The sequence below is a fragment of the Corylus avellana genome, chromosome ca7 (assembly GCF_901000735.1).
Source record: "Corylus avellana chromosome ca7, CavTom2PMs-1.0".
NCBI lineage: Eukaryota > Viridiplantae > Streptophyta > Magnoliopsida > Fagales > Betulaceae > Corylus > Corylus avellana.
The window spans coordinates 19,024,188-19,046,749 of NC_081547.1; the positions used below are offsets into that span (position 1 = coordinate 19,024,188).

At 34.5% G+C, this 22,562-nt stretch overlaps 1 protein-coding gene across 1 annotated transcript; it reads left to right on the forward strand.

The window, feature by feature from the left end:
* The first annotated feature begins 1,397 nt into the window (after positions 1-1,397).
* On the forward strand, positions 1,398-6,010 carry LOC132188485 (coatomer subunit beta'-1-like). Its single transcript, XM_059602955.1, has 10 exons — positions 1,398-1,526; positions 1,680-1,700; positions 1,832-1,893; positions 2,085-2,139; positions 2,755-2,791; positions 2,909-3,234; positions 4,072-4,203; positions 4,320-4,468; positions 5,443-5,511; positions 5,728-6,010. Exons 1-9 carry the CDS (start codon positions 1,524-1,526, stop codon positions 5,480-5,482), a joined length of 825 nt encoding a protein of 274 aa, XP_059458938.1. The 5' UTR covers positions 1,398-1,523; the 3' UTR covers positions 5,483-5,511; positions 5,728-6,010.
* The last annotated feature ends 16,552 nt before the right edge of the window (positions 6,011-22,562 follow it).

Genomic DNA, 22,562 nt, shown 5'->3' on the forward strand with positions numbered 1-22,562 from the left:
AATTTTTCTTGTTTTCCATCTTTTTTATTTTTGTTTTTTTTTTTTTTTTTTTAACAAAAGAGTTATCTTTATTGATATAAAATCAATCTGGAGCAAAATGTTTTATCATACAATGCTAAAGCCTAAAGATACAAATTAAAAACTCTACGGCACAAACAATATTTATGATATACCCAATAGTCTCTAGGGCTATTACAAAACAATTCCTTAGAAATGTCATCATCACCTTAGAAATGCCATCTTTTTTTTTCTACATGGCAAGCTATTGAGGTATAGTCAAATTGATGTTTTAAGACATTTTACACATTATTCTTTCAATTATTATTATTTTTTTTACAAATCTAATGGATCTATTATTGGATTTGTGAACTCATGCAGATCTTACAAAAATTCAATGGTAGATTCATCACATTCACTATACGGAGATGGTTGAGATAATAATTTTTATCATTTTTCCGAAGTTTTATTCTTAATAAATAAATAAAAAAGGTTAAGAAAAAGTACATTTATCTCTTTTTAACTATCAAGTAATTTATCATGTGATTCAGTAGCCTCAAGAAAATTTTTAAAATGGTTGAGCATATATTAGGTCGAGATTACGACTCCCGAAATAAAAATTTTTAATCCTATTAGTATTAGCTGTCTTCAGTCCCACTCATACCTTGATAGGGTTGAATCAGGTTATAGAAAATGCCTGCTTCTATCGTCTAGGTCTCTCCTGTAAAGATCATAATAGGAAAACACTACTATAGTCACGTTCAATTAGAATAACTACAGATAATCTCCTTCACGTAGCTTTTTTACTTTAAAAAAAATAAAACTATCAAGTAATTTGTAATATCTTCTCAATCTTTCAATTAAAAAAAAAAAAAAAAACCGCCTCCTTACCTAAATACTATAAAAAATCACACTGTATATACTTTAAAATAAAAGAATGTATAGCATTACAATACATATGATAGACATTGAGTCATTATGTTGACTTGTAGAGTAACTTATTTTGACCCGTTCAAACTCCAAAGCACGTGCTGCTAATCAACCTCTCTCTCTCTCTCCTTCAAATCAAATCATTCCAAAACTTCTTCTTCCCATTCCCCCTTCCTCTGTAGTTGCCCCAGAAAAGATATAACAATAATAATAATAATCAATCTCTGCCGTCCATTCTAACTCGTAAGAGTAATCAACGGGAAAGAGTGCGTCGGGTGACAACATAGGGAGGACTCCTACAAAACTCAATCTCTCCCGTCCATGCTAAAGTGCAAGAAAAATCAACGGGTCGGAGTTCATCGGATGACAACATGGGGAGAAGATAAGTCAGAGGTTTGGAAGCATTGAAAAATATTCAAAGTCAAAAAAAAAACCAAATGAAAAAAATATCCATTATTGCTTAACTGGAAAGCATCCAGAAATGTATATAAATAGATACGCTGCTCCAATATTTCTCACTCACAATCTATCAAGTTTACAGGATATTTTTAATCATCCATAGCCTTCCACCATATCGATATCAGCTGTACGTGAAAATGGTGAGTTACAAGTTTTTCTATTCTCTTTATACCTCTTTTACAGTATTCCATGCAAAGTTATAATTTTTATTACAATTTGTTGAGTTTAATTGAGAATTATTAGATTTGAATATTAATGGACTGATAAGTTTGTGCTTCTGGTATATGCAACAGTCTGTCTCACTCAAAATTGAGGTAATTTTATGTTTTGCTTGTTTTAATTTCTGCATTTTGTAAGTAGATCAAGTCTTTTGTTAAACGATTTTATTTATTTTATTTTTTAAATCAAACTGTTTAACTAACCTGATGAGTGATTTCTTGATTAGAAAGAATATGTTCAAAATTCAGAAAGAGTAAAATCTGTGGATTTTCATCCAAGTGAGCCATGGTAATTAATATTTTACATATCTCTTTAGTGCAAAAGTTTAATAATATCTTTTACCACACCTTTTTTTTTTTCTTTTTTTTTTTTTCTTTTTTTTTTTATATATATATATATATATATAATTTCATTTTCCAGTAAACGAAAATATATTCTTCATGCCTAAAATATGCTGCATAAAATGCTTTCTGATGCAGGATTCTAGCAAGTTTGTATTCGGGAACACTATGTATCTGGAACTACCAATCACAGGTTAGGCCTGCCTTTAATAACAGTTTCTTATTAAAAAAAAAAAAAAAAAAAAATTATTTAATAGGCTCTCATACGACTCAAATGACTTACCAGTGAAAATCAGTATTTGATTTTTTTCTTTTTCTTTTTCTTTCGAGTAATTCTAAAAACTCAGCTCTTATACAACTTGGCTGATGCATGCGAAGTGCCTATAAACCATTGGATTTATGAACATTTTTTAAAAAAGGTTGATCCAATTGTTCATGAGCATTCCACATCAGCCCAGTTATATATATAGTAGTTATATAAGAGTTGAGTTTATTGCATTGCTCTTTTTTTATAGTAGTTATATAAGAGTTGAGTTTATGATTAATTTTCACTACCACATTATCATGTTGTTTGACAGTCTACTAAATAAAATTATTCTTAAAAAAATTCTCAATTTCTGAGCATTTCCACACCTTCCAACTCAGTCAAAATAGTCGGGTAACTAGAAAATTTATGGAAGTTACAAATATCTAAAATATTGCTAATAAGATTACTAAAATTTATGTTTTTTTAAAACTTTTCACTTGTAATTTATGTTATAAAAACATTTGGTGCTAATTTATTTATTTTTTAATTATACAATGCCAGACTCTGGAGAAATCTTTCAAGCTCACTGAGTCTCCAGGTATTCAACACTTACAAATATTTGCTTTCTCCTATTGACGATGATCCTATATATATATATATATATGTGTGTGTGTGTGTGTGTGTTTTCTAAACATGTGTTTTTTTGTGGTTGCAGTGAGGTCAGCAAAGTTTATAGCACGTAAGCAGTGGATTGTTGCAGGAGGAGATGACAAGTTTATTCGTGTATACAATTATGAGACACAAGAGAAAATCAAAGAGTTTGAGGCACATGAGGATTATATTAGGTGTGTGGCCGTCCATCCTACGCTTCCGTATGTGCTATCAGCATCGGACGACAAGCTCATAAAGCTTTGGGATTGGGAGAAGGGTTGGGTGTGCAGTCAGACCTTTGAAGGGCATTCACATTATGTGATGCAAGTTGCATTTAATCCAAAAGACAACCTTACTTTTGCAACCTCATCACTTGATGGCACCATAAAGGTATTTTATTTTAGATATTTCAAATAATTATATATGCATTTAATTGAAATAGTTACATCTTTCAAATTTCAAAAGAGATTAATATGTTATTTAATGTGTCAATTAAATTTGATTTGGTGGTTACAAATTGTGACCGTTGGATCAAGTGATTTTAGACTGTCCAAATCACTATAATGTAAAGACACACAAGCATGGATTGGGATCTCCTACAATTTCTTTAAAATTGTAGATTCTCAAATTACGTGATTTAGACTGTTTTTAGGTATCAAAACGTTTGAAAAATGTTACCTATTAAAAATATGGCATATTATCGAGATAACTAAAAAACAAATTCCTCCCAAAAGCTTATTCTTCATAAAATCGAAAGACAATTTTTAGGTCAAATCTTTTTTACAACATAGAGAGTAAAAGAACGTGATGAAAATATACTCAATTCTCAACTGAAATATATCACATTTTTAATAGGTGACACTTTCAAGCGATGCCTAAAAATGACCAAAATTATATAATTTGAGAATCTACAATTTTAAAGAAATTGTAGAGCCAAGCATGCATATAGCTTTCTCTTTTATCTTCTACAAATTTTTTTTGCGCAATTCTCATTTTAAGGGTATTTCAATTCACTCTAGAAAAATGACTACATTTTATCCTAGCAACAGTTTGTAAAAACCCTTTAGCACTTTAGAAATTGGACAAAATATGTTCTAAAGATACCGTCATTTGGGTTGAGCCTTGAAGTTCAAATTTCTTGTTTCTTGCCTTCATAATTTTCCCTATGTTATTCCATTATTTTGGGTGTGTTAATTACAATTTGGTAATGGCTCCCCTTCCTTATAGGCATGGAATCTTCACTCTCCTACTCCAAATTGTACATTAGAGGGCCATTTGAATGGTGTCAACTGCGTTGATTACTTCACAGGTGGTGATGAACCAAAATTAGTAACTGGTTCTGATGATTTTACTGCTAAGGTTTGCAACACTTTCACCCTTCTTTTCCAGCTATATATGCAGAGATGTTTCATATGCTTGTGCCCTTGGTGGGTAACAATTTCAATGTACTAATTTGAATAATTCTATAAGAATAGGTGTGGGACTATCATGGCAAAACTTGTCTGCAAACTCTAGAAGGCCACAAGCACAATGTGACATCAATTTGTGCTCATCCAGAGCTTCCCATAATTATTACAGGCTCTGAGGATGGGACTATTTGCATATGGGATACAACCACCTATAGGTAACATTTTGTATGATGCGTATATAGATGCTTCCTTCTATTGTTGTAGAATTTTGTATAAACTTTAAAATAGGAGAAGAAAAGTGAAAGTAAAGAGAAGAAAAGAAGCTAGTTCGGTTTTAAAGTAAGGCTGGCAATTTTGACACGACTCGTGAACCTTTGAGTTTGATCTAAACGGGTTTGGGTCATAATCGGGTCAACCCTTTTATGACCCGTTTATTTCCGTTTAAAAAAAAAAAAAACAAAAAAAAGCCTAAACTAAAGCCTTAACGTATTTACCATGTAAACTTTGTACTTTGAAATTTTCTATTTGCTATGATGGAGTTGAAAAATGCAAATCTTTGTGAATGTTTTTATTGAATGCCAATTTGTTAACAATTATACCTATTATGTTTTTACCATATTGTAATTTGTGAATTCTATTGAATTCCAATGGTATTATTAATTATTACATTATTTTTCCTTCAAACATGTCAGGTTGGGTCCGGTCGTATCGCTACACCTTGTAAGTAAACGGGTCATGTCGGATCGTGTCAACCCGACATGACCCGTTATTCGAAACAGGTCAAACAGGTCGTGTTGGGTCCATGTTTTAGAGTTCAACCCGTTTATCTAAACGGGTTGTGTTCGGGTTTAGCTAATCGGGTGGTGGATCACCCGGGTCGTATTCGGATTGACCCACAACCCATTTTGCCACCCCTACTTTAAAGGCCTACGTCCACCATTGATTATTGTCGTCATGGCTATATTTTACTCTTATTTAACTTGATTTGTTTAAAAATAAGAAAGTTTCTATTTGTAGGGAAACTGTGTTAAGGGGAGAGAATATGATATACAAATCAAATCAATAAGGAAAAGTCATATATTTTAACAATTGTTGCTTGGAAACTTCTGCATAAATTGGAATTTATTAGAAACTTTTTAATGCTATATTTCTGTTTCAAAGCTTCTAAATAGTTCTCATTAACTTGCAGGCTTGAGAACACATTGAACTATGATCTTGGAAGAGTTTGAGATATTGGATACAAGAAAGGATCAAACCAGTAAGATTCTTGATATATTATTGATAGCTTCTAAATAGTTCTCATTATTTGTTTATTTTCTCAAAATATGGGAACGATAAAATCATTCATAAATGTTCATATATAATAAGGCATTAGATTTTGTCTGCAATTGTAGGAAAACTTATCTGCTTCCCACTTTAATATTTAACCATAAATATCACTATATATCCTTACTAATATGCCTACTTCTTACAGGATTGCATTTGGTTGTGACAATGGAATAGTTGTGATCAATATTAGCGGCACTTGAAAGTTGGGATATATTTTCTGAACCTACAAGTTCAAGACCGAGAAGGAAGATTTGGAGCAATAAAGTCGTCTAATGTTGCTACTATTGTACTATATATGGTGTGTTTTGTATGAATAACTGTGTCCATCTTTAACCTAGTTGAAGAGGAAGACCAGAAGAAAAGGATGTATGAATAATTTTTATTTTAGCTATAATAGAATTAATTTGTAATGGATACTAGAAAAAAAAAAAAAAATCAATGACTTATCTCTGTAAAATGTGAAAATCTGTTTTGGTTGATAATCCAAAACAGTCGTGTGTATTCACTATATAAAGAACCTTGAGTACAATTATGTTACAAATGATTCATACACTTCTTCTAATGATAAGTTATAGAGATTTGAAAACACAAATAGAAGATAAAATATAAAGCTAGATTATCAATGATTATCTTAATACCCCCTGCAAACTAATGGGTGAGCAAACCTTCCATTTGTCCTGTAAAAAACAGAATCCAGAACCAGTGAGTCCCTTAGTAAATATGCCTACAACTTGATCAAGTGTAAAAATGTACATAAACTGAATGTCACAATTTGTAACTTTCTCTTTAATGAAATTGGTAGGTTTTTAAAGTTGGCAAATTCAATGTCAAAATATATATGGTTGTAAGTTTTAGTTTAGGGTTAATTTGGTGAAAAAGTTGATCCAAGACATATTTATTAAAGTTTGTTTATGTTGTCAATATTGACCTAGTTGGACTAAAATGGTCATAAATTTTGATTTCGACCTCTGATAGAAGCAAACTTGATGGTGTTGAAAATGTGACTCAAAATTATACAACTTTGTATTTCATGATTCTAATTCTAATGTTTAATGGGTAAAAAACGGGTCATATATAGAAGTATGAAAATCTGCACGTTTTGGGAACCGACTTTATGATTTTAGGGCTACTTTCTCAAGTCTATTTAAGGGCTTTGAAGCACAAATTTTGTAAGTATTAGAGGCAATATTTTTTTTATAAAAAAAAAAACAGTTTTTTTTTTTTTTTTTCCTTCTTGTGCTAAGAGATAAAGTTTAGGTTTTTCTGCTTTCAATTGCTCATCTCTTAAAGTTTTTTTTATATACCACAACCTTTCATCAACAATAATAGAAGCCTATCGTAGTTCTGGTAAAGGAGATCAAGTAGAACAATTGTTTAAATGTTCTGGAATGATTATTACGGTAGAAATCAAGTGGGTCGCTTTTCTTATGCAAGAGAGTGTTAACTTCAAAGGTTTTGTAAGTGTGAACTTCTTATAATCCTTATTATTATATAGTGGATTGATTTCCTAAGTTTTGACTTCCCCAAAATGGTTTTACTTTTAAAGAGTTTTTCAAAAGGTTTCCACTTATTTACCAAAATCCTTGTGTTGATTGTGTGGTGATTGATATTTTCTTATTTGTCTTTATTTCACTATCAAAGATTTTTTATACCTTCATCATTGAGCCCCAGATTATAGTTATATACTCAGAAACGGGCATATCCAATTTCAATAAGGACTAATGAATCTGTGCTGAAGCATAGTGCCTTCTTTTCTCCCAACTTCTTCATCAAAATATTGAAGATGGTTTTATTAGTTACTTGTACTTGTCTATTTGTTTTGGGATGCCCCGGAGAGGAGTAGTTCTTGATGTGCAGTGTGGAACACCATTCTTAGAAAGGCTCGCAATCAAACTGCATTTCATTGTTTGTGATTAGAGCATACAGAACTTCATAGCAACACACCACCGATTTTAAGAGGAAATTTTTAATGTTGCTAGTTGTTATGTTTGTGAGAGCCTATGCTTCTACCCATTTTGTAAAATAGTCTACGACCACGAACACAAACTTAACTCTCCATTTTCCTTGGGATGGACCAACAATGTCTACCCCCATTGTGCGGAAGGCTAAGGTGAGGAGATTGAACTTAACACCTACGGGATTTTTTATGAAGTTGGCAAATCTCTGGCACTTGTCACAATTCTTCACCATCTCAAGCGATTATTTGTTCGTTTGAGGCCAATAATACCCGGGCCCAACTTTCTTGTGGGCCAACATCCGACCTTCTGAGTAGCTTATATATATGCATTCGTGTATTTCTCATAGGATGTATTATGCCTCTTTCTTTTAGATACACTTAAGGAGGGGCAATGTGTATCCCCTCTTGTATAGGGCATCGCCAATCAAAACATAGTGAGCATACTACATCCTTACTATTTGCGACTTTCGTCGATCCTCATGGAGTTTTACCTCTTTCCATAATCGGATTATTTCTTCGGCCCAATTTGGGCTTGTCTCTACCTGCTATACTTGCGTTGTTTTAGCAATTGCTAGCTCGGCTAACACCTGCACCTTCTCCTCTGAGTCTTTTATCTCTTCATCAGTTGTGGAGCCCAAATGAGCCAATAGATCGACCCTTGCGTCTTCTTCTCTCGAATCCTTATTACACCAAATCTGTCAAAGTAAGCTCAAGACTTATGTACCTTCATAGTATTTCTTCATACATATTGTAATACCCCGACAAAACATCTGTTTTCGAAGTTAAGGATTTCTTACTTTAGCGGTTAATGTTTCCTTAAAACAAAGTCTTAAACCAAGAGACCTAAACATTTTTCAAAGAACCCAACCCCTTGAGACTTTTGGAGGCAAAAACCCCAAACCACCTCACTGGCCAAGCGCGTGCTAGGGGACAACACGAGTGTTCACTGACCAGTCTTCAATCCATTGGGTAAAGCCCAAACATACGCCTGAACCTTTTTACCTATCATGTAAATAGTACCCGAGCGCTCACTCAACAGTACCCGAGCTCTCATTGCCAATTCTGAAAAGCAATATTAACCCGTTCTCCACTTTTTCAGAGCAAGGCACACCTCCACCCTCTATATAAGCCATACTCTTCGACCCTCAGCCACCTTAAACCTCAAAAAAACCTAACATTAATGTGAGAAGAGACTTGGAAAAAGAAGGAAGAGAGAGCGTTTGTCTTTTTCCAATCCCTACCTTCCTGTAATCAAAGATCCCTTTGAAGTTTTGCAATATTTTTATATTATTGCTACTATATTGTTGTTTTGAAGAATATCATTATGTTGAATCAATCGAAAAATGTCTATAGAAATAATTCACCTTTATCATTCTATCAGGATTTCATATGTTAAATCATTCTAATTAATTTCTTTTCACATGCATTTCGCATAATTTTTTCATTCTAAGTATTATTCTCAGGATGATTCTCCACATTTCCATCAATTGCAACTTGAAGAACATGTCGTAGCTTATGGGTAAAAAAGAAATATCAAAAAGTGTGCTATACTATTTATTATTGAAGGCTTAGGCTTCTCTGGAACCGGTTGAACACGAGGGACTCTTTTATTCTAGTGGTTATATTTAACTGTAGTAGATTTGTAATGAACAATTATGTGAATTTGTTGTATTTTGTATGTCTGTATTTTGCTATTAAGGAACAATGATATCAATTGGTAGTAGATTTGTAAGGAACGATGATGTGGTTGCGGTTATATATGTTTATTAGCAATTAATTATTTTGTATTATGTTTTTGATGTCTATGATTATTATCTCTCTTAATTTATATTTAATTTATCATTAGGTGGCACCAAATTTGGCTTTAAATAAAAAATAAAAATAAAAAATAAAAAAACAATTTCTGGTATTAAAATAAATACTTCCGAATAAATCAATTTTTAAGTGCCACTAGTTTTGTATATATCTTGGTACATATTATGTGCCAGGATTTATAACTTACTAGGACATTTTCATGCGCCAGAATCTCCCACTCTTTGGCATATGAAAATATGCAAGTTATAAATTCTGGCACATTATTATATGTCAGGACTTCTTGGCAGACTTATTTGCCAGAGCTTTATGGTATTCTCATGTGCTAGGTTATGTACTAGGATGTAATTTTCTTGACACTCCACCCCCATTATTTACTAACTACCAAAAAATATATAATTCTTGGCATTTAATTAATGTTAGGAAATAATCTTCCTTTCATAATGATTCTTTAGTTCGAAAGGCATGGCTTTGTAACAATATAGCCATCAATCATGCTGAAAACGTTTTCTCTTGGCCCATCGCATGCATATAAATCTAGTTATATCTTAAGAATGCATACTTAAAGCTGAGGAGATCTTGCCCCGAAGTTAAGTCAACCAAAAGGTCTATCTAAGGGAGTGAAAACCTATCCTTTTGACAAGCCTTGTTGAAGTCTGTGAAGTCTATACACATTCTTCATTTGTCATTAGACTTCTTAACTAGCACTGCATTCACAAGCCACTCAAGATAATGGACCTCCTTGAAAAAACATGCTTGGAGCAATTTCTCCACTTCATTCTTTGCTGCTTAGTTTCGCTCGGGGGCAAAGCTTCGCCTCTACTGCTTCACTGGTTGGGTGGCTACGTCTATGGTCAATTGGTGGACAATTACTGAGGGATCTATCCCCGGCATATATTCATGAGTCCATGCAAATATATCACCATAGTCTTAAAGGGAACCAATCAACTCCTCCCGAATCTCTTAGGCTAGTTGTGACCCAATTTTGACCTTTTTGTTAGGCTCACCGATTGAAATTTCTTCTAATTCTTTGACCAGTTCTCTATTTTGCAATATCTCCTTGTCTCACATCCAACTCTTACAGACAAACTCTCATTTCTGATCGGCTCTTTCAAAGTTGTATTGTAACATCTCTTAACCGCCATCTCATCTCCTTTGAAATCACCAACCCCATTATCGGTTGGAAATTTCATCTTCCAGTGATGGGTTGAAGCTATTGGTCGTAACTTATTTAAAGTTGGCCTTCCAACTATAACGTTGTACGCCGAAAGATGGTCTATCACCAGAAAATCAACCATCATGGTAACTTGTATAGGGAGATTCCCAGTTATTATTGGGAGTGTGATTACCCCCTACTGATTGAACCCTTTCTCCTGCAAAACCTACTAAGGTAGATTGAACGGGTTTGACTCTTTTTCGATTAATCTTCACTTTCCATGCGAGTAAGAGGAAAAGCTTGGCAAGCTATTTCATCCGGGGTCTCATGAAGGACCAAATGTGTTTTTTAGCTCTCCATGTGCCATTGAGTCCTCGGTTCTGCTATATTTCTCCACTTGGGGAACCTTGAATTTATCGGGTAAAGGAAACTTCAACACCTAATTAGTGAAAGCTAACTTGGTGTTCTATGGCAAGTCATCAACCACTGATCGCTTCCCTTACTCTTTCTGTGACATCTTGTCATATTTGAACTTAAGATCTTCCACAATTGCGTAAAGACCATTCAAATCCTCTTGATTATTAGCATGTCGCGACCCATGCTCGTCAATATGATTATGGTGCTTGATTTGACTATGTTAGACTTCTTCACTAGCTTCTTCCTGTTCTTGTTTTGGTAGGGGCTTTGGTAGTTTGCACACCTACCAGAATCCTTGGATTAGGAGCACCTCCTCCTCCTTGTAGTAGAGACCAGTTTATGGTTTTCCTTCAGCGTGTATTCACCATTGCGGATTTTGTCTAGAAATGAATAATTGTCCCACATACGACACCAAACTATTGGAACAGTTTCCAGTTGGGTAAACACTTGCATTGGACAAACGGATACTTGCAAAAAGAGATTAGACAAAAGAACTTATGAGGATGTGCCGGCATGGGATAGCTATAGTGCCTAAGTTAGTGATTTTCTTTTTAGAAGATAATACCAACTCTTATTCACAAAAAGTTGACCTCTTTGACTTGTATTGAGTCCTCCTTATATAGGAGGGTGTTGCAATTGACATCGATTAGATCTCCCGTTTCTCGGGATTGATGTGATCCTGAAAATCCTGGGATTGTGGTGTTATTCCAAAGATTCACGCCTATCTTTGAAATAACTACATGTATTCTCGGTATAAAATATCTAAGATTTCCTATAGCATTTCCCGAAGAATCTTAGAAATCCATGCCATGATTTGCACAAATAATGGGCTTGGTTTTGGGCCTCACTGATCTCTGGGACTCTCTTTACAACCCATCTCAATAGTTGGACTATCAGATCGGCCCAATTCCTAACATTATTTATTTAATTTTAGTCTATTGGCATATGAATCATAGGAAGGGAATATGTGGGTTAAAGAGTTGATCAATGTCAATTTCTTCTATCGTGACAGTTCTTGAAGTTTTTGATTGAATATTTAATATAAGGTGAATCATATTCAGCTTTATGAACTTGAAAGAAAAAAGCTTTTTGGGGGAGGAACTTTGCTACGATTCTGAGTGTCTTACATGACTTAAGTACAATCTTACCCATGTATATAAAAGCTCATGGATAGCCTCTTCTTACAAGCCGATTTTTAAGGGTAAGTTTTTCCCAAAATTTGTATTATTTAGTATGAGAGCCAACCACCATGTCAAGTGTAGGATCAAACATAGCTCGTAGAGTCACAAAATGGGTGACTTATAGGTTAGATTAAAGGGTTAATTACATTTCTAGTACCTAGGTTTTTTACTTTTTAATTTTTTTTTCACCTAAGTTTCAAATCGTATTACAAATGGTACTTGACTTATGGGAAAATACCAACTTAGTACCTACATTAGATTTCATTAGCTCAAACTAACAAATTGCCACATCACCGCCCTTAATATTGTGACACGTGTCATTTTTTTCTCTATTGTTTTATCTTATCTTAATGTAATTACATGTAAATTCACCTCGACATCAACATAATATATATATATATATATATATATATAATAAAAATAAAAAATGAAATTCATTCCCTATTTCCCCATTTTCCCGTTCGTGCCCTAGGTTTAGAATAACCCACCCAAATTCTGAATTTCCCCCAAAGCTTCCCATATCTGCGATTGCGATTGCGATTGCGATTGTTTGGATTCTCGTGTTGGTCTGGATTTGGGTTTGGAGTGGTTGGATTATCGATCGCTTTGAAAGGAAATCGACTATGCGGCATGGTCTGATCTAATCTGAGCACGTCAGAGGAGACGTTTGCAGTGTTGGTAACTCGACGTTGTATGTCGAAGGAGTAAAAATGAGACCACCTCGGAGAAGTCGAAGAGATCAAGGTATGTACTTTGCTCTTTCTGCAATATTTTCCAAGAATAAAATTTTGGTAGTTTTGGTTTGTTCAACTAAAGTCCCGACGAGTGTTTTTTTTTTTTTTTTTTTAGTATTTAGTATATGGGTTTCAGACGTTTTAATCACATTTATGGTTGTTCTGTGTTTTAGTCCTCAATATCTATCTCAGCCAATTCTTCAAGGCCTTGATTGACACATGCCGGTGCTTCCTCCTATACTCCCTCAGAATGCCGGAGGTGCAAACTTCAATGATGAAGTTAAATGTCTTGTGCTCATGATCCTAGGCCAAACGACGTCGCTTGAGGGGGATAAAATTTATGTTTTCACAAAAGGGCATTTTCGTACCTTCAAGTCAAAAAATAGCACGTGGATAGCACGTGATGCATTTTTCATCCAAATTGATGGGGCTGACTAACGGAGTGGCCATTTTGACACATTTTGGAACTTTGTTGGGCTACTTTAGTACCTTTTGAACATTGGGGGGCCAACTCACAAATGGATGTCAGTATAGAGGGCTTTTTTATATTTTTTCCTAAATTTAATTGATAATATAAACTGAATTGAAAAATAACAAAGACTAGTTGCCTTTATATAGGTTAGGCACCTCCTAAATTAACAAGGAAAAAGAAAAGCAAACATAATTAGAAAATGTATACAAATCCTAATAGGAAAAGGAAAACAAATCCTAATAGGAAAGGAAAAACCCAATCCTTATTAAAAAAAAAGAAAACTAAAACACACATGCATAATTAAAGTAACAATTTTCTCAAATTTCTCATGCATCAATCTCTCAGAGTTGGAAAGAACTCACCCTCGAGTTCAAATCATATTTTCCTCAATCTTTTGGATGCCCCCTTAATTCCTTCCATCATGTACTTCTCAATATCAATGCAACTTGATACCGGAAGAGAAACAATTTACAACCCATCAAAACATGACTGGGAATAGTAGTTTGAAAACTCTTCATATCATATTGAGATACTTCAATCTTCACACGGTATTCATTTATCTTCTCACATTCGTACGGCATATAAATCTCCCAAAAATGATCAAATATTTCTTCCTCTTTGAAAATAAAATTTTCCGTCACCTTTATAAGATCTTCATCGTCAACATATGTATCATAAGTTGGTGGAGGATTCCAATGCACGAAACATTGAGAAGGATCTTCAATGTCTTCTTCATGTTGAAACTCTTCATCAACAAACTTAACTCTGAAGTCTAAGTCTCCATGTCGTTCATCCCGAACACATTGTTCCTGAAACAGAACAGACTTGTGATATGGGTTCTCGAAATTGGATTTTGAATTGCGACCATCTATCATAATACATCTCTAAGTTTTGCGCCGCTAGACGCTGGGTTAACTTCACAACCTGCCTCTGCAAATCCTCAATCATCATGTCTTGTATATTGCGCTCATGGTAAGGGATTTCCTCATTAGGAACCTGTCCACGTCGACCACGACCACGAGTCTTGAAAAACTAATGAAAAAAATTCATCCCAAGAAGACGCTATGCTTTGATACCAACTGATGCCGGGCAGAACTAAGATAGTTTTGAAAACGTATAATAATAGCAAAAACTAAGAATTGAAGATTAAAAAAGGAATGCAGGAAGAGAGAAAATAACAAATAGGGAAGATAAAATCCCTAAGTGCTCCAAATAAGCAAACAGAAAAATAACTCTGAAAAACTTAAATTTAATTGATAGTATAAACTGAATTGAAAAATAACAAAGACTAGATGCCTTTATATAGGCTAGACACCTCCTAAATTAACAAGAAAAAAGAAAAGCAAACCTAATTAGAAAGTGAATACAAATCCTAATAGGAAAAGGAAAATAAATCCTAATAGGAAAGGAAAAACCCAATCCTTATTGAAAAAAGAAAACTAAAATACACATGCATAATTAAAATAACAATTTTCTCAAATTTCTCTTGCATAAAGATGGAAATGGAGATGTAGTTGGAGTTGGAGATGGAGATGGGGATGGGGATGGATATGGGAGATGGCTATGGATATGAAGAGCTGCTGACAGAAGAGCAGCCCCCACAGTAGCTTACCATCCAACAGTCTACCAAGCAGCAAACTACCAAGGGGAACCAATCACAAAAGAAGCATGCTACCAGGAAAAAGCATGTAGCTAGGCAATCTACAATCAAGCAGTCCAGAGCCAAGCAGCCCACAAGGCAGAAGCATGTTGCCAAGCAGCGCAAGGTAGCCCCCTTTACGTAGAGAAGATAATGGAAAAGATAATGAAGATGAAATTCAACTTCCATGAAGTGATCTTGACGTGACTGATGGAGAGGAATAGGACATTTGTGTTAGAAAATGTGATGCTAAGGAGGTTGCATCCAAGTGGTTCCAGCTATGGGGTGTAGCATCATCATTTAAGGAGTAGGACAATCAGTATAAGGGTAAATCCAAACAGCCAAATGAAGAGGTTGTGAAAAGTCTTGATCTATGTAGTGTAGATAGTGAAGATGATGGTGAAGGGTCACCCAAATGCAATAGAAATAAGTATCCGCAATGGAAAGAATTGCAAGACTATAAAGAGAAGGTTGAAATACGAGTGGGTTGAAGTTTACATAACCATCTTAGTTTAAAGAGGCAACACAGGTGTATGCAGTGCATAATTATTTCAATTACACAGATATGTATAACGAGAAAAACCGTGTATCAATCTTTTGTAAGAAACAATGTGGTTGGAGAGTATATGCATCATGAACAATTGATAAGAAATACTTTCAAATAAAGACATTATTTGATGTCCATAACTGTGGAAGCCATTACCAAAACAAAAGAGCAACAATCAAGTGGGCGTCACACCGAAACATCAAAAGCTTTCAGGATCAGCCTGATTGGAAGGCTAGTGCTTTGAAAAAAAATGGTTAGAAGGGATTACAATGTGGAGATGTCCTTGTTGAGTTGTCACCGTGCCAATAGAATGGTGTTTGATTTGCTAAGTAGAACACATGATGAGTAGTACAAACTTACAAGAGAGTATGTTAATGCAATACATATTTGGAATCCTAGTAGCATGCTTCTTATGTTAATGCAATACATAAATCATATGTTTTGTTAACATGTGTTTTTTGAGAATATCTTCAATGTGTTTATGGTACAAAAGCTACATTTTGTGCCCATCACTCAATGAATGACAAATCAGCATTTCACAAGATACAAAATAGTCTTGACTACACTTGATAATACCAATCTCAATATCAAATCAAAACAACAAACAAACCTTCACGTTGTAATGACCCAAACCTTGACGTTGCAACACGCCGTCACTGCCCAGCCTAGATTGCCCATCCCCCGCCTAGCCGACTTCAAAAATTCCACATTGGTGGGCCCACAGTGTCTAGCCTAAGCCGCCCAGCCAGCTTCGAAATTCCTCCACCGGTAAGTTGATTTACAAATCATTGTCCATAGCTGTTGCTGTTCCACAAGTGTTAAGTAATCTAGTATTTGGTTTTGTCGTGTAAGAAGATAGTCATTTTTGCCCATGGTATCTAATGTCCAGACATATTCTTGTAGCTGGTCATTTCATTTCAAGGGCATATATATAACCTCTCACAGGTCTTGCGACACAGTGAGCTTGATATTTCAATGGCTCACCGTTACTAAATCCATGTTTCATTTTTCCTAAAATATTAGTTGGAAATATTCTGCATTAATAATTTTGTTTGAAACTTCTTTTTATTGATGATTTTGATTGTTTCCAACTATGGCAAAAATGATTAAACTCACATGAACTTATCAAAAAAAGATCACTAGAATGAGAAATGTTTATTGTTTGAATTTGAATTTGTGTTATAGATATATGAAAAAGTTGCTAACTTCTCTCGTATGTGTTTTTAGAGGGTGGGTATGTAAAAAGATTTGCTGAAAATTTGTCTACCAAGTGTTTGATGAAATGTCTTAGTAAGAATGTTTTTAATGTTTAGTTCGATTATATTTGCATGCTTTTGCAAGATCACTAGAATGAGTACTAATAGTAAAGAATTTGACATAATCTCATAGGGTGATGAGAATATTGAAGATGGACACGTTGATATTCTAATGGTAGAAGATCAAAGTAATTTGAAGCAACCTACTGTCCGCTTTTCTTTATCTAATGGTAATGTGTAACCATGTCTTAGTATGAAATTTGATGAATTAGAAGATGCTCATGCATGTTATAATGCTTATGCAAGGCAAATAGGTTTTAGTATTTGTAGAAGTCATAGTCGATTATCGAAGGATAAGTCATTAATTGCAATATAATATGTTTGTTCAAGGGAAGGGTTTCGTGATAAAAAGTCTCAAAATAAAATTTATACAAATTTGGAGCCTGCAGAAACAAGGATAGGATGTAGAGCACTTATGGGTTTGAAGAATGTGGAGTTAAGATGGATTGTATGTAAGCTCATAATTAAACATAATCATGACCTCCTTTCTCCTAGAAGTACAAGTTTGCTTCGTGGACATAGAGTGATAACAAGTGTCCAAAAATGGCTTATGGATACACTCAATGAGTCCGATGTAGTTCCAAGGAAGATAATGTCGGTGTTGAGTAAAAAATCTGGTGATGACCATAATATTAGTTGTATTGCTAAAGATGTTCAAAATCACTTAGGCAATAAAAGAATTATTTTTAGAGAGGGAGAGACACAAAAAATGTACAATTATTTTCTCGAGAGACAAAGCAAAAATTCGGGTTATGTTTATGCAATACAAGTTGATGAAAATGGATGCATGGGCAATTGCTTTTGGGTAGATGGTAGATCACGAGCTGCGAACCAATATTTTGGAGATGTTGCTACTTACTTGACAAATTGTTATAAGATGCCTTTTGTTCCTTTTATTGGAGTTAACCATCATCATCAATCTATGATGTTTGAATGTGCTTTGCTCATAAATGAAACTGCTGAATCTTGCACGTGGTTGTTGAAAACATGGCTTGAGGCAATGCTTGGGCGTGCTCCTTCTACAATTAGTACAGACAATGACAAGGCTATAGTTAAGACAATTGCAAAGGTACTACCAAATACCACTCATTGATTGTGTTTGTGGCATATTTTACAAAAAGTTTCAGAACATTTGGCTCATATATATAATAAATATTCATCTTTCCAAGGAGATTTTTGGCATTGTATTCATAATACAATCACAATTAAAAAGTTTGAGATCGAATGGAGTGAATTTGTACACAAGTATGAGTTGGGAGAGAAGGATTGGTTAAAAAATCTTTATAGACAACATGAAAAGTGGATGCCGGCTTACTTGTGAACAACATTTTGTGCCGACATGTCTACTACTCAAAGGAGTGAGAGTATGAATAAGTTTTTTAAAGATTATGTCCATTCAAGCACAATGGTGAGTGACTTTGTCTATCAATATGAAAAAGCAATGGATGCACGTTATTTTAAAGAGAAAGAAAGATGTTAAAACAAAAACTTCTAGACCGATTTTGAAAACATGTTACAAGATGGAAGTAGAGGCGGCAAAGTTTTACACAAGAAAGTCTTTTTTGATATTTCAAGAGAGCTATTTAATAGTCAAAATTACTACTCATCTAAACATCAAAAAAAAGGAGGGGTGAAGATATATAGGGTGGCCCTTCATGGGAGAGAAAGTTCATTTTATGAAGTTGCATTTGAAGTTCTTGAGAAGAAAGCTACTTGTACACGCCACAAGTTTGAATTTATTGAAATTCTATGTAAGCACATTCTTCAAATTTTTGTGAAGAAATCTTTGGTGGATACTATTCTCCAATATTATGTTTTAGAGAAATGGACGATCAATGCCAAGAGTCGTATTATACTTGGCATATCTAGTTATGATAATCAAGCAGGAAAACCAAATTCTTCCACCTTGATAAGAAATAACTTAATGTTGCAATTTTATGAAGTTGTAGAAGCGGGATGCCAATCAAAAAGAAAATATGAACATCTTGGCATTGGTTTACAAAAGCGTCATCACGAGCTTCTCACAATGGATGACCATTGTGATAAAGATAAAAAAGGATGATGATGTAGGAAGCGCCAAGGGTCCTGTGTTGAACAGTCAAGTACTATCAAACCTTACATTCACTTTGCAAGATCCTGTACATATTCATTGTAGAGGAAAACCAAAATCTTTGAAACAAAAAAATCCAAAAGAAAATCAAGAAAAGAATATGTACCATTTGCAGGCAAACAGGACACATGAGAACCAATTGTCCTTCACATAAGCAAGCAAGGTAATCTTATAAATTTTGTGATTTACAATAATTTACATTAATATGCATTTTGATTTAATTCGCATTAAAATCTTATTTTGTATAGGGATATTGTGAATGACAATATAAAGGCAACTAACTTGCGGTTGATGGATCAACAAAGTTTAGTAAAGTTAAATTTTTATTATAACATATCCTCTATCAAAGTAATTTTGGTCAATTATCTAATTTTCATTATTTGTGAATTATTTACAGTCCTTTTGGCCAATTATGGAGTATCTCTCTGCAACTACATTTGCCATGTCTCAAGATCTTGTATGTTCATCAACTACAATTGATATTGGTGCAAACAACATCAATGCCTATGAAACTACTTGAAGTTGTGGTGGTGTGTGTAGTGTGGTCTTTTTTGTGAAGTTGTGGTAACCGTAATATGGTTGTATGTAGCTGTATGGTGTACTATTAGATTTGCAACAATTTAAATTGCTGGAATGTTTGTACTGTCATTTTTGCAGCTATTTGAATTGCTAGAATGTTTGTATTGTTAGTTTTTATTTTATTTTATTTTATTTTATTTTTTTTGTAAATGTTGTTACAACAAGAGCAATGGAAACCACCATTAATGTTTTTGTCCAGTTTTTATTAATGTTGAACAGGAGTGGTTTTTTCTTTTTTAATACTTATATAGGTTTTGAAACTAACAAGTAAAAGAAATAGATTCAGACATACACTTTCTGGCAAGCTTTTTCCCATCTAATACTCTAAATAAAAATTCGCATACCAAAATATAGTGAAAGAAAACCAAGGCATGTTAATGCAGCACTTGGCTACAAAGAAAATGAATCAAATTACAAGGAAGCTACCACAATTACATATAAAGCTCAACTGGTCCAAACACATGACATAATGATGCAGAATAATTTTCAGTCTCCAATTTGCAATATGATCTATCAATCAGCTTTAAGCAACATCTCTGAAGCAAGACCTTGATTACAAAAAGGCAAAGCAACAACAGTCGGAGTAGCGACGGTGTATCGTCGGAGCAACGGTGGGCTGATTTTACATGTAAATCTAAAACATAAGAAAATCAAATTCTATATGCAAATCTAAAACATAACTAAATCTGATTTTATAAGCAAAGCTGCAGATAAGAAAATTCATCATAAACAAAGCAACCACATCAAGTATGCAAACATAACATAACTAAACACTAAAAAAATTCTTACTAAGACATTTCATCAAACATTTGGTAAACAAAATTTTTAACACAATTTCTCAACGAAGTTTTACACGTTAAGCCAATCTTTTTATACACATGAGAGAGAAGATAGCAACTTTTTAATATATCCATAACACAAATTCAAATAAAAAACAATAAAAATTTATAATTCTAGTGATCCTTTTTTTGACAAGTTCATGTGAGTTTAATCATTTCTGCCATAGTTGGAAACAATCAAAATCAACAAAACAAAGAAGTTTCAAACATAATCATATATCGATGGAGGTTTTTCAACTAGAGCAATAGTGGGTTGGGTGGGGTGCCGGAGGGTTGGGCGTAGGCTAGGTGGTGCCGATGGACTGGGCAGGGTTGGGGTCACCAGCGTTGAATTTTTGAAGCCGGCTAGGTAGGGATGGGCACCGGGGGATGGGTGGCGTGGGTTGTTCCGTTGTGGGCTGGGCATGAAAGATGTCATGATGTTCTATTGTTTTGTTTTGATTTTATGATGATATTGATATTATCATGTGTACTCAAGACTATTTTGTATATTGTGAAATGCTGATTTGTCATTCATTGAGAGGTGGGCACAAAAGGTGACTTTTGTGCACCGACAACACAGAAGATGCTCTCGTGTTTTTTTTGTTTCAAAAAACGTGGCAACTTCTTAATGGTGGGTATAAAAGCCTTGAGTTGTGCCAAGATCTTCTCTTGGAGCATTTGACCCTGCATGTCTAACCCAAGTTCGCTCCGATTGCAAGACTCCAATTACTTGTTGTTGGCTCCGACCCAGGATTGCTTCGGTTGCAAAGCTCCAATTACACATGGTCGCACGCAAATGTGTTCTCTCCTTAACGGAATATTTTGTCTCACATGCACGCACTGCACCCGTCACTTTGTCTTACATGCACGCACTGCACCGTCACGACACTCACACCCTCGCCTCTCTCACTACTTAGTGCTCACTCTCTCATAGATCATTGCACTTTTCATCTCCCAACATTGGCGGTCACCATTGCAGTGCCACTGCCATTTTCAAATTTCTCATAGACCATTTGTACCCTCGTCACCAAAGAACCATTCATCGTGGAGTATTGGCTCACTCAAATTAAGTTCTACCCCCAACTGATAGTAGCACTTGGCGTCTGGTGGCGTCACGCCTTTAGTAAGCAAAGATTGTTTGATGTCACCACTTTGCAGCTATGCGTGAGCTAACAGTGTCTCATTTTTCAAATCAGCCAATCTGGTGGCTCTGTTTCCCATCTTCTCTCAAAATTTTTGAATAACAAAGATTTGAAGATTATGGGACTAGGCAAGGAGAAACCTATCTAAAAATTTAAGAATGATTGCGGTTTACACGTGGCCCATGCATTAGATCTTGGGACTCTTGTTGCTAAAAAGTTTGCCATGCCAGAGTTGAGTGAGGCAGGGATGATGGAACTGGTAATGGAGCTTCTCGTTCAGAAACTTTCGACTCAAAGAAAAATTAGGAGCAGACATTACAAGGTTGAGCTAAGCTAAGACCTCGTAACTCACGGATGCATTGAAGCTTTTATGTTTTAATCTAAATATATCTCTCATTCTCATTAAATTGACTATTCTTTTATATGTTTGCATATTACATGTTAATGCAATTCGTAAGTAGAATCCAACTGGACATGGCTTTTAAACAATGGGTTGGAAGATATTGGATATCCAAGGGAGCACACATGAACATTTATGTTCGACCGACAAAAGATAATATCTAATTGCATATTTGCATGATTAATTAATAGTTTTCTAACATCTAACTAAATTGTGTTAAATTATTCTCTTGTTATACATGAAGTGTTGGATGCTATAGAGTATTTAATGCATGTTCTAAAGTACATATGCATTAAAGATACAACAATTACATGTGATGCTTAACTGGTCCAAACACATGACATAATGATGTAGGATAATTTTCAGCCTCTCCAATTCGCTATATGATCTATCAATTAGCTTTCAGCAACATCTTTGAAGTGAGACTTTGATCACAAAAAAGCAAAGCAACTACTGCCAGAGCAGCGATGGTGTACCATCGGATCAACGGTGGGCTGGGTGGTGGGCTGATTCTATATGCAAATCTGAAATGTAAGAAAATCTGATTTTTTATGCAAATCTAAAACATAACCAAATTTGATTTTATATGCAAAGCTGCAGATAAGAAAACTCATCATAAGGAAAGCAACCACATCAAGCATGCAAACATAACCCAACTAAACACTAAAAAAAATTTCTACTAAGACATTTCATCTAA

What these genes read in the sequence shown, in the direction of transcription:
- LOC132188485 (XM_059602955.1), top strand. An exon ending in CAAGCTCACTGAGTCTCCAG is followed by an intron (nt 2,792 to 2,908) that starts GTATTCAACACT and finishes TTGTGGTTGCAG; the next exon opens with TGAGGTCAGCAAAGTTTATA. An exon ending in CTGATGATTTTACTGCTAAG is followed by an intron (nt 4,204 to 4,319) that starts GTTTGCAACACT and finishes CTATAAGAATAG; the next exon opens with GTGTGGGACTATCATGGCAA.